At 29.3% G+C, this 12,971-nt stretch overlaps 1 protein-coding gene across 4 annotated transcripts in view; it reads left to right on the top strand.

Annotated features, from left to right (window-relative positions):
- Positions 1-12,971, top strand: part of LOC106680802 (very long chain fatty acid elongase 7) — a 30,118-nt gene that overhangs the window by 937 nt on the left and 16,210 nt on the right. The window contains exon 2 of one of the 4 annotated variants that reach the window (XM_014420754.3): positions 1,914-1,979. In XM_014420754.3, the coding sequence (XP_014276240.1) occupies positions 1,937-1,979 (43 nt within the window). In that variant the 5' untranslated portion in view covers positions 1,914-1,936. Of the gene's footprint in view, positions 1-1,506; positions 1,980-11,461; positions 11,553-12,971 lie in introns of those variants that run through there. The other 3 variants (XM_067045591.1, XM_014420753.3, XM_014420755.3) reach the window with 3 other exon arrangements.

A 12,971-nucleotide genomic window follows, 5' to 3' on the forward strand; every position in this document is an offset into this window, starting at 1 on the left:
AGTTATTAATGAATATCTTATTTTTATTTATATTTCTGTTCATTTTTATATAATTTTTATTTGTAATTAGATCTTGTGAATGGAACAGTACTCCTTGTTTTAATTTTTTTTATGTTATTTCATTATAACCAATAACGACGTTTCGTGATTGTCATTCCATCATCAGGTATTTACACAAATTCTGAAATTCATCCTATGTTTGCAACAATTAATAAATATATCACAATTTATTTTTTACAATTTAAAAACAATTACCTGATTAAATATATTTTTTAAAATGACATTTTATGTTCTTCTTATTTGTCTTTTAACAATAAAATATTGTTGTAAATAATATAAATATTAATAGTTAAAAATACCATCATAATTATAAATAAGATGTGAAATACCTTCCTGAAGCCAGGTTATCTTTACCATTGATAACAAATAGATTATAAACTAAGTCGATGGGATGCTCTCCAACTATAAGAATTATTATCATTTTTTTTTTCATTTATATTTACATAATTTTTAAGCCGGACGTAGTTTTCTTTTTTATATCTTATTACCCTACATTTCCAAAATAATTTTAGTTGTTTTGCATCTTTTTTAGCCCCGTTGAAGCCCAACAAAGTGGGACGAAACTTCGGGAAATAAATAGTTGTTGACTATTTTTTGTTTCTTTTGATCTCAACTCCCAACCATCTCCTTAAAATACTAAAAATTCGCTCAATCGTTTATGTGTTTCTATATATAAAAGATTTTCAGCCGAATTAAATTCTTTACACTCAATGCTAACGAAAAAAAAATCATATTAAATTAATAATTTTATATATAAATAGGAAACGGTTTTAATAGAGGTAAAAAAATGCTGTAGATGCATTTCAAACTCGCAAGAATTTACTTAAAATTTTTTTTTAGGCATTCAGTCGTAAAATGTGGTATCTAACTTTTGTGGAATAAAGTTTCCGTCTTCACCGGTTTCTAAAGGGCTGATTTCAAAGATTTTTGAAGAGTTTTTTTGTAAATTTGTAGTTTTATAGGCATTAAAAAAAATAAAATAAAAAATAAAAATAAAAAAGATTAAATCTGTAGCGCTAGAAACCTTTTTATTGTTGCTAGACCAACAGTTGTGCAAGGAGGTGATTTAATCAGAATCATGCTCAACCGTCAGGATTTTTCTCAATTAAGGTTAATGAGACTGGGTATACCCTGAACTCACAGGGCTGACTCAAGGCTATAGTGAAACAGTAAATAATTATCTATCATAGCCGAATTCGAAGTTAGTAGCACAGTGCCTTACCATTAAGCTCCCTTTATAGGGATAATGTTGGTATTGAGTTATAGTAACTCTTGTTTTATGGTAAAAATATTGTAATTAACAAACATTTTAATTTTAGTAAATACCATGTTTTACGACCGAGTGCCTTTAATAATGTAATAAAAACATATGTTAAACAAAGGTTTTAATTTAAAAAAAAATATCTTATTTACATATTTTGGTCTATGTCAAAGAGACATATGTCTATATGTCTCTACTTACTTACATTACTCAAACTATATGAGATATAATTTTAGAGGGGATAATACAAAAAAAATGTATTTTGACTCACGTAAAACACAATTTGCTTATAGGAAAAATGAAAGCAATAGAGGTCGTTCCCATGAACTCATTTAGGGATTAAATGTTTTTGCACGTGTTATTTATTTTTTTTAATAGATTTTTTCTTTTGCTCTGACATTTTTTTTTCTAATTATACTGTATAATGTTGTTATTACGTATAGCCATTGTTTGAAATTTTCTAATAAAAAAAAATCGTGAGAAATTAAATGTTAAAATTAACTACACAATTCTATTAAGATTCTTTTTCACTTGTATCACCCTTAATAAGGCTTGGTATGTTCCCACTTACGATCAGTTGACTCTGCTGAAGGCTGCAACTCCTCGATTGGAAACATGGATGTCGAAGAAAATTTGGCCGAAAACAGAACTTCTCACGGTGAGTTGTTAATGTTATGAAACCTTCTCTTGAGTGTTATAAAATTATTTAATATTTTGCAATGGCCATCTAGATCGAGTTTGGAATAATATGTTTCTTCTAACAAGTATTATTGAAATTATCATTATCATTATTACCTCTATATCTATTTAGAAATAAAAAAAGGAAATTTACTTCCACTCATTTTATTTGAGGATGCTAAAATGAACATATAACTTACAAAAAAAAAAGAATATAAAAAAAGGGGTGGCCAAATTTTCTGTATATAAGATCTCCTTTTTATCTTATAAGTGTGTCACGAATAATGTCTATATAATTTAATAATAATTTGTAGTCTAAGGGGGAAGAAAAGGCGTGAAATGAATATTATGATTATACACTGTTTCAGTGTCAGGTGCATTCCAGCGAGGTATGGGTGGATCAGTAATATATAAATGTTCAAAACTATTTTTTTATTTTTGAAATCACTAATTAAGTTTTCGAGATATAGGCTCATGAAGAAATTAAATTTACAGACCCAACTTTTGATAGCAGTATTCCGTACATGCGGTACCTGAAAAATCCGATTCAAGATATGTAGATTTTTACTGACTTCATATACAATTCAATTTTTTTATCAACTGTAATGAATAGGTTGTATTTGTTCGTAAATATGAAAAAAGTTGGTGTTATAAAGCGGCACAGTATAGCTAATAATGTGTTTTATATCTTTATTGAAATTTACAGCTGTATATTATATAATACATTCAGTAAATGCGATCTTAGTTAAAATGGAGTGTTACAGGAGTGTAGAGAAACGACCCATTGGTAGCACTCTAATGACGTTTTACATTAGCAGGACTCGTGGCTTTCTTCTTTTCAGGCGCCTAGGAGGATTGTCAGGAATGGAAGAGGATGCAAGGTTAGAAACTAGTGGGTTTGGGTGGTTAAGGAGTTTATAATGGAAGGAGTGATATTTGTTTCGGGCTAGATCGGTAACATAAGGAACATCAAGGTCTTTATGGAAGATTTTATTTGTGACAAAGTAAGGAGCATTGAGGATTTTACGAAGGATTTTGGATTGTAAGGATTGGAAACGAGAGGAATTCGAAGGTTTAGTGGAGCCTCAAAGCTCAACTCCATATTCCAGATTGCCCTTATTACAGGTGTTTGAATTTATTTAATATCAAGATAATTTGATTTCAATATTTCACTTTCGCGTTGTTGTTTTTTTTTTAGCCATAGTAATGTATCATGAAAAATTAATATGACTATCTCCTTGCTAATCCATCAATAGCTTGCTCAGTACACTGAAATATCTTTATCAGCTCGAGTTTTTTAACCTCAAACATTTATAGAAGGTAATAAACTGTTTTATGGTATGTTTAACTAGCTTTAATTTGAGTGCTGAGAGAAATCTGAACATCGAATGGTTTTTGAGATATAAATTTATCAAAATAAATTCACTTCAACTTTCAATTTTTCAGTGCATTTTGTATGAAATGATTTTAAAAATAGTGTTACAGTTGCCATGGTGAAATAAAAACACTGGCTAGATCTGTTTAGACAAGAGTTGTTATGGTTGTCATGGTGAAAACAAGACACGAGCGATATGTTTGAGACGAGTGGGTTTTGGTTTTGTGAAGGTGACAATTTGATTTTGGAACACGTTACGATTGTTCAATGAGAAGTGGTAATAGTTTAAAGGCCCTCTGTCTTTACTGTTTGAACCGGAATATCACCATGTGAGAAATATTGTCATATATGTTTTGTTTTTCAAAATTATGGTGTTTACTTCAATAGACGATATCAATATTAACAATAGAAGTAGAGGACTACGTGGGGTTTGAACTAAATTTTATTTTGTTTTTATTTTATATTCACTTTTATACTCTTTTGGATAATAATGTAAGTATAGTTATTAAGGTTAAGGCTAAGTCAACAAGTTTTAATTGTTTTATTAATTGATAAGAATTCTTTTTTTTCCTTTTTCATTCTCTGTATATATATTTCATATTATTATTAAACTTTTGTACATATAGTTCTGCTATTCTTTCTCTGCTTTCAACTTGTTTATTTAGTTATATTTTGTTGTTGTCCACGGAATATTACGATAATTCAACAGGTGGGTAGGTAACACCCCTAGGTTTCCTGTTATCTACATGTAAAGGTATTCACCAGTGGTCATAATTCAACAATTGTTTATATAGAGGTATATTTTAGTTATATTGTGGCATAATGCTTCGGGGTTTTCGTTATTTCCAAGAAAAAAATGGCGCCTGAGGAGTAATTTATTCTTTATTGTTTTGTTTTGTTTTTTCCTTTTGCGATTATATATTTTTTTTATTTGACTTTAACTCACCCCCTTCTCCGCTGAGCGTGGGCAACTATTAACGTAACTAAGGACAAATCAAAATTTGTGGTTATAATAGATTCCGAAATATAATCTATTGAACGTAAATAGCTCTATTAGGACTCATATCATATCATTTAGAAAATTTACTCTGCTTTAAATGATGTTCTCTTAGATTGTCTAGTGCTGTTGGTAGCTTATGGAGCTCCAAAAGAAAAATTAATTTTTTTTAACGCTTAGAAACAGCCGCCATTTTATATTCCCCTTAACTGTACTTAGCAGACTCATCAATTTTGACTAGTAATTAATAATACATGTTAGTAATAGTAATACACGGTTTTCATTAAAGTAATTAAAAGTAAAAGACTTCTTAATTGGTGGATTTAGGGATGTAGGTAGGTTTTTTTTTATTTATTTATTTAATGTAATTTACAACTTTAGAAATAATAAATGCAATAAGTAAATATGTGGAATGTTTCATTTACACTTAAAAATATTGGGAAAGAACCACCCGTTGGTGGTACTTCAAGCATTAATTTATATTTGAAGGTCTCGTGGCCATCTTCTTTTCAGGATTATCAGGGATTGTTAAGGATGAGAGATTAAGAACTAATGGGTTAGGATGTGTAAGGAGTTTGGAATGAAAATACGCATATCTGTTTTGCGCCAAATCTGCAACGAATGGGATGTTAAGGTCTTTGTAGATGAGTTTATTTGTAACGTAGTAAGGAGCATCAAGGATTTTGGATTGTAAGAATTGGATGCGGGAGGGATTTGATGGTTTGGTAGAGGCCCAGAGCTTAATTCCATATGTCCAAATTGGTCTGATTGTCGTAGTGTATAATCATTTTTTGTAGTGAATGGGAAGTCTAGAGCGTTTGTCAAGTAGGTGTTGTAGTTATATTAATTGAATACAATTGAAAGTTTGATAGAAATTATTAGTTTGTTAGTTTTGAAAGGGCGTTTAACTGCCTGGTCATTAACGTTCGTTAGTTGTTGGTTTTAGTAAGGCTTAGTTGTTTTAGTTGAGATTTGAAATATTATCTAGCTAGGCAATTATTATTTATTTAATAATCGTTATGATAGTGGAAAGAATGATGAAAATAAGTCAAGATAAATAGATAATTAAAATAATTAAAGGCTGATTATTAAGTTAGTCTTATGGATGAATTTAATGACTCTATTACGGATTCGTCGTTCCGCAAGCCCATTGGAAAATAAAATGTTTGTAATTTTTTTCTTTATTTGAAACTAATATTTCGCCCCTATTAAATTAAATCTAAATAGTGGTAATCTAGGTAAAAATAGAAAACATTCAGCTATCCAACAGCTGTATTGCACATAGGAATTGCATAAGAAGTAAAGGAGTTATGAACCATTCGAACAATGGTCACCAGGAGAAAAAAAAATTCTTCAAATAAATTAAGTTCAAGAATTTCCAAATAAGTTTTTATTTTCTTTGAAAGATGGAATTTAAAGATTCCAGACGTTCCAATAAACGAATATCATTTGCTTTTTCTTAAAAGAATATTTGCTGACCTACTTTGCCCAAACCCTCGTTATGTTAATTTAATTTTTATTCTAACTTCTGTTGAACAGATTCTATACTTAGGACTCCATCTTGACAAGAGACGTACTTGGAATCCACACAGAAGACTGAAACGACTAGAAACTGCTCGTAGATTCCGATTGCTACAACACTTACTTGACAAACGCTCTAAACTTCCCATTCACTACAAAAATGATTATACACTACGATAATCATACCAATTTGGACATATGGAATTAAGCTCTGGGGCTCCACCAAACCATCAAATTCCTCCCGCATCCAATCGTTACAATCCAAAATCCTACGTAAAATCCTTGATGCTCCTTATTGCGTCACAAATTAACTCATTCACAAAGACCTTAATATCCCATTCGTTGCAGATTTGGCCCAAAACAGATATGCGTCTTTTCATTCCAAACTCCTTAACCATCCTAACCCATTAATTCTTAATCTGTCATCCTTACCAATCCCTGATAATCCTCCGAGGCGTCTGAAAAGAAGATGGCCACGGGACCTTCTAATTTAAATTAATGCTTGAAGTACCACCAATGGGTGGTTCCTTCCCAAGATTTTCGAGTGTATATGAAACATACTACATATTTACCTATTGTATTATTTTGTGCAGTTGTAAATTACATTAAATAAATAATTTAAAAAACAATTGTTTGTATTTTATGTAATTCAACAAATAAAGATAAAATTTATGATTATTATTTGGCCTGTTAGTTATTAAATATTGTTAGTTATTATAGATTGTTATTATATATATATATAATTATATATTGTTAGAGAATTGGTATAAATTGATAGCCTTATCAATATTCCTGGTTAGGGCCTTTGCGCAAGATGTAACATGAGCCAGCCTAAAATGTTATCAGGTTCTAATCTCTCTAATCGATATTAGTCACCTTATCAACTCAGATTAAGGTAGCAATAAATTTCTCAGCTGTCTTGATTATATTTATGTTTATTTGGTTTAGATTTTCTTAAATTATATATAAAATAAGTTTGTTCGTCAATACGATATTTCACGATGTCTTATATCGCTTATTTGATAATGTTTATCTCCCTGATTTTTTAAAAATATAAAATCCTAATTTAATCTCAAGCTATGTTTTAAAATTTAATTTTTCTTTTGCTGAAAAAAAAAGCCAGCTGCCATTATAATGCGTCATTTCGACATAAATATCCGAACCCTATCTACTCAGTGCCAGTGTTATTTAAGTAATTATCTATTACGATTTTTTTTTTATATTTTATTATTTATATTTTTTATCGTTCTTGTGCAGTACCTAATTGCAGAAATATTACTATAGAATGTATATATATACACATTTGAATATCGATATTACAAAATATATTGGGTTGTAAAATAAATTCGTATCGTTTTTCAATATTTCAATTTAATCCTCCCTGTGTTTATAAAATCATGTTTAATTAGTCAATAATGTTTACATATTCTAAAAAAGAATTAGTTAAGGTGCTTTTATAGATCAGTTTCAACCGATGTTCCTTATCTTTCAGTGGCATTTTGCTTGCTCAAAGTGGTAGAGAAAAACATTTATTTTCGTCATTTAATGATTTTTTATCTCCGACACAGAAAATCCGCTGCACAGGCAGTTAACACATTATATTCATATGCAAATACCATAAAAACTACTACCCCTACTGAGATAAGTTTCATAAACTACTTTGTAGTAAGTTAAATTTCCTTTATTTTGAGTGCTGGCAGACATATGTGCTTATTTATGGGTCCAGAGATTTATTTTTTTTTAAGGTACGATAAAACAATGATTGTAATATCTATATGAAAAAACTTATGTAAACCAAAACGTTTGCATTTCTTTAATCATTACGGAAACAATTTCCTCACGAGAAAGGTAGAGAAAAGATGTTGCTGTAGCAAGCATAATAGTTATCTTCTATACACGTATCGATAAGGAGTGTCTACAAGGACACATCAGAACATTATAATTCAAGGTTTGAGGATCTCTCTTTTAGACACGTATTATAATGTTTTAATTTTTTTATTCGACGCGTCATCTATACGACCTAGCGCTTTATATGATAATGACAAACAGTATGCCTAGTAAAACATAAAATTATAGCCTTGATATGAGAATGCAAATATTACCGACCATAAACCTTTGCCTTTAACAATAATTAAATGCATCAATTTATATTAAACATAAATTTTTAGTAGATTCCAACTATTGGTCCAAATCCCATCAAATCACCTTTACCCTTCCTCCTAAACCTACTGACTGCCCTACAGTATACTTCAATAATGTTGCCCTTACCCCTGTAGAACAGATCCGCTACCTTGGACTACATCTGGACAAACGACTAATCTGGAATCCTCACACAAGACTGAAAAGACAGGGGACAGCACGTCGATTTCGACTATTACAGCACTAACTAGACAAGCGGTCTAAATTTCCAACTCATTACAAAATACTGATCTACATGACAATAAGACCCATCTGGACGTACGGAGTTGAGCTTTGGGGCTCCACTAAACCTTCGAATTCCTCTCGTATACAATCCTTACAATCCAAAATCCTCAATGCTCCTTACTTTGATTCCTCAATACTCGAATAAAATCATCTATAAAGACCTGAATGTTCCCTATGTAACCGATCTAGCCCGAACCAGATATCATTTCTTCCATTATAAACTCTCTAACCACTCAAAACCACTAATTACTAACCTTGCTTTCTCTTCCATTCCTGACAAACCTCCGAGGCCCCTGAAAAGAAGATGGCCTCGTGACCTTATATTGTAAAATGTTTTTAGAGTTCTACCAATGGGTAGTTTCTCTACATCCTGTATCATATCATTATGATCTTACTTCATATTTCCTTGTTGTATTTTATATACAGTTGTAAATATCAATAAATAAATAAATAAAAAAGAATTAGTAAGGAAGAGAATTTCACATTCACTTACCTATGTATGGAATATGTAGTAAGAGAAAGTAGGGGTATTCATGATGTGTTAAATGTAAAATGTTTTACAATGTTAAATGTTATAAGTATGAGATTGTAAACAGCCCTATTTAAAGTCATGTTAAATGTTAAATTTTCGAGAGCTCCTAGCGGATTTTCTGAGAAACTTATTTTATAACCTTTCCTTCCAATATTTCATGTTACTGTTTAGTTTTGATTAAAGTAATTTATTACAAAATGCCTAAATTGAGTGAAAAGTGAAAGTTCTGTGAAAGTGTGTCCCCTGAATGCCTTGTTGATCTTCTAACTTGTGGGGAAGTGAATTAATATGAGCTAATTCATTACTAGGGATAGAATTTTTATGTTTTCAAATATTTTTACCTGACCATGATATCTTCGATTCCTTACTATTACATTAAATAAATAAATAAAAAAAAATTTAACTACATCCCTAAATCCAGTAATTACGGAGTCTGATAGTAATTGTAAATTGGAATGAATGTGTTGATAAAGATGGTATTTTGCTTAATATTTTTTTTTTTAATTTTTTGTAATTATTTAATATATAAACGACTAAATATAGAGCAAATTTGTTCTCTTATTTCTATTACTGATATGTCAATGTATATGGCAGATTGTAATACTACACAATACAATAAGTATAATACTAAACAAATTATAATAGTACAAGAGCCCAAGAGAAGAAAAAATCAGTTATTTCACCCCAATTTTTGATTACTTTAATGAAAACTATGTATAATTACTAGTCAAAATTGATGAGTCTCCCAAGTATAGGTAGGGGAACGAAAAATGGCGGCTATTTCAAAGCGATAAAAAAACATTAATTTTTCATTCGGAGCTCTATATCTTAAAAACTACCAACAACACTAGAAAATTTAAGAGAACATTATTTAAAGAAGAGTAAATTTTCTGAAATATTAGCCCTAATAGAGCTATTTACGTCCAATAGTTCTCGAGATATAGCCTTTTAAAGAGCAAACTTTCTTAAAAATCTTCTGAAAGATTAGTAGTTAGTTAATTTATTTTGAGAAGTCTATATCTCAGGAACTGTGTGACGTATAGATGTCTATTAGCACTCAAATTGAAGCTAGTTTAATGGACTATAAAGAGGTTTATGACCTTGACCTTCGTATGAATAATAGTTATCATGATATTTACTAAAATAAATTGATTTATAGTTGTTCGGATAATAAGTTTGATTTATGAAAAACTTCATTTCAGAAACCATTGGACGTACAGATATCTGCCAGCAATCAAATTAAAGCCAGTTAAATTTACTACGAAATAGTTAATTATGGTTATCTTTGTAGGAGTAGTAGTTTTTATAATATCTGACAAAATAAACTCACAAAATGTTAATTTCTAGTTCCTTGGATTTTTGAAAAATACATCTCTAGATCCATAAAACGTACATATGTCTGCCAACAAACAAAATAAAGGAAATTTAACTTACTATAAAGTAGTTTATGACACTTATCTTCGTAGGGGTAATAGTTTTTATGATATTCACATATGAATATGAATTTGGCAAATGAAACTTTGTCCGAACAACTGTAAATCAATCTATTTTCGCAAATTTCAAGTAAACTATTACTTCTAGGAAGATAAACATCATAAAATACTTTATAGCACACTAAACTAGCTTTAATTTGAGTGTTAATAGACATCTGTACGTCAAATGGTTTTTAAGATATAAAGTTTTCAAAATAAATTCACTAACTACTGATCTCTCAGTACGTCCCATACAACATTTTTATGAAATGTTGCTTTTTAAAAAGCTATATCTCGAAAACCATTATATATATGTAAATAACTCTATTACTGCTCATATTTTAGCAAATTTGCTCCACTTTAAATGACATTCTCTTAGGTTTCCTAGTGTTGTTGATAGTTTTAAGGATATAGAGCTACGACGGAAAAATTAGTTTTTTGAAAAATTTTGAAACAGTCCAATTTTCTTTTCCACCTAACTATACTTGGCATACTCATCAATTTTGACGAGTAATTATACATAGTTTTCACTAAAGTAATACGAAATATTGTACTAATAGATTTTATCATGTTCGTTGAACACAATGGGCATCATTATTAGTTTTTGTGTATATTACTGTCGTTGTCAAATATGAAAAATACTGCACTCTAACTTTTCTCATAATCTCTATGTTTACTTGGTTTGTTGTTTGTGTTATGTTTTCTGTGAATTTATATAATTTATTTTTCATGTTGTTATTTGTTGTCCCTGAAGTTGTTTTTTCGTATTTCCTTCGAGTTATTATGAATCAAATGGTAAACATTTCGGAATTTCGAATTATACTGATGAAAATCCAGCCATGTATTTGCGAAATTGGTCGGAATCGACGAGCAGTTTCCTGTCTTTTTAGTCTTGTATAAGGATTACGTTTTATTTCCCACTTTTTCAACATATTATTTATTATAATTAGAACAATTTTTTTCATATATATTTATAATCTAGATTTTCATATATATTTTAGATTGTGGATGTCTTTCAATACTAATTTGAACCTATAATGTCAGTTATTTTCTTATTTTCTAATAATTCTGTAATTTTTTTTTATTCATCAGGGTTTTCATCATGTTCTTGTGTTATCAGTCCTGGTGAAGTCTTGAAATTCGGGCCGAAACGATGGCAATACGTTTTTATTTATTTGTGTTCCTCATCTTTTCCTCATACAATACTGATTGTTGTTACGCCTGTTCTAAGTGTGAGTGTTAAAATTAATTTTTTAATATCATCGCATTGGTTTGAAATATTACAATCAAGGCTTTCTCTCATCAAAGCAGAAATATGCAAATACGTTTCACCTTCAAAAGCAAACAAGTGAGAATTAAATATTAATTCTAATGATTATCATGTAACCGTTTAACAATTGACAGTTTTAATTTTTTTATGTACATTACAAAACAGATTCTCTTGTATTATGTTAAATTAATTATTAACTAAATATTCACTTTCGTTTCGACATAATAATGAATGTGAGAATTCTTTTAATTCATACAATGCCATTAAGATTCATATCGAATAATAAGTTCTTAGAATTATTGAATTTCAATAAGTTACAAGTAATTTTGATGAAACAAAGAGTTAAAATTACTGGTAAAACAAACCTTGGTTAAACTATTGTCCAAAGTTATGCTAAATCTACACGTTTAACACGTTCCATAAAACCAAGATTTGTACAAATCCTTGGTTAAAAAAAGAAGCAACTAGCGTTGTTATCCACGCGCTTGTGTGTATTTTATGATATGTGTGTATTATGTGTATTTATATGTTTTTTATGCGCTTGTGTGTATATTATAAATTTTGTCATCTATTAAATTTTATTTTATTTTTTAAATAACAAAATAAAGATAGACACAATGAAATAAATCGTAAATAACAGAATAGTATGTCATAAATGAAAAAATTCAAAACTATATGCAGTATTTTTATCAAATACTTGTTAATTATATTATCCAAATACATGATGTATTTATAAACTTATATTTGTGCTGTGTTCAATAAAAATAAACCGCCCAAATGTTAATTGATAAGATATAAAATAACATATTAACACCGAGTCGATAGAATTTTAGAATATACAATCTTAGACTAGAGTTAATTAAATCTTATAATTATTGAATTGTTGGAAAAATTTTTGATTAATTAAAACACACAGAGTAAAAACATATGTCTGTTGGTGTTTCTAAATACATATTAAAACACTGCAAACTGAATACAAATGTATGAATGCAGCCCAAGCGCGGACATTCGACGGATTGTCTGCAAATTTAGAACTTGTACGAGCCAATCCAGATAACTCGTTTTATATTTAACGTTTTATTACACATGCGCGAATTTACCATGGTTTGGCAAACGTGTAGCAGACCCTTTACAAACATATCAAGATATATTGTCAAAGTAATCTAAAAAAAAAAAATTAAATTGTTATTTTAATTATTTTTTTGTTGGAAAAATAAGGTATTTTTTACTGGAATACTTTCTATTTAAAATAATAATAATAATACTAAATTAAAATACCAATTTGTCAATATGGCATTTTTCTTTTTTAAATTGCTCTGTCAATATATTTTGGTTTGTATGTAAAGAGTCTGCTACTCGTTTTCTAAACCATGGCAAATTC

Source organism: Halyomorpha halys, unplaced genomic scaffold, assembly GCF_000696795.3.
Source record: "Halyomorpha halys isolate HHAL.00 unplaced genomic scaffold, Hhal_1.1 Scaffold289.1, whole genome shotgun sequence".
Classification (NCBI taxonomy): Eukaryota; Metazoa; Arthropoda; class Insecta; order Hemiptera; family Pentatomidae; genus Halyomorpha; species Halyomorpha halys.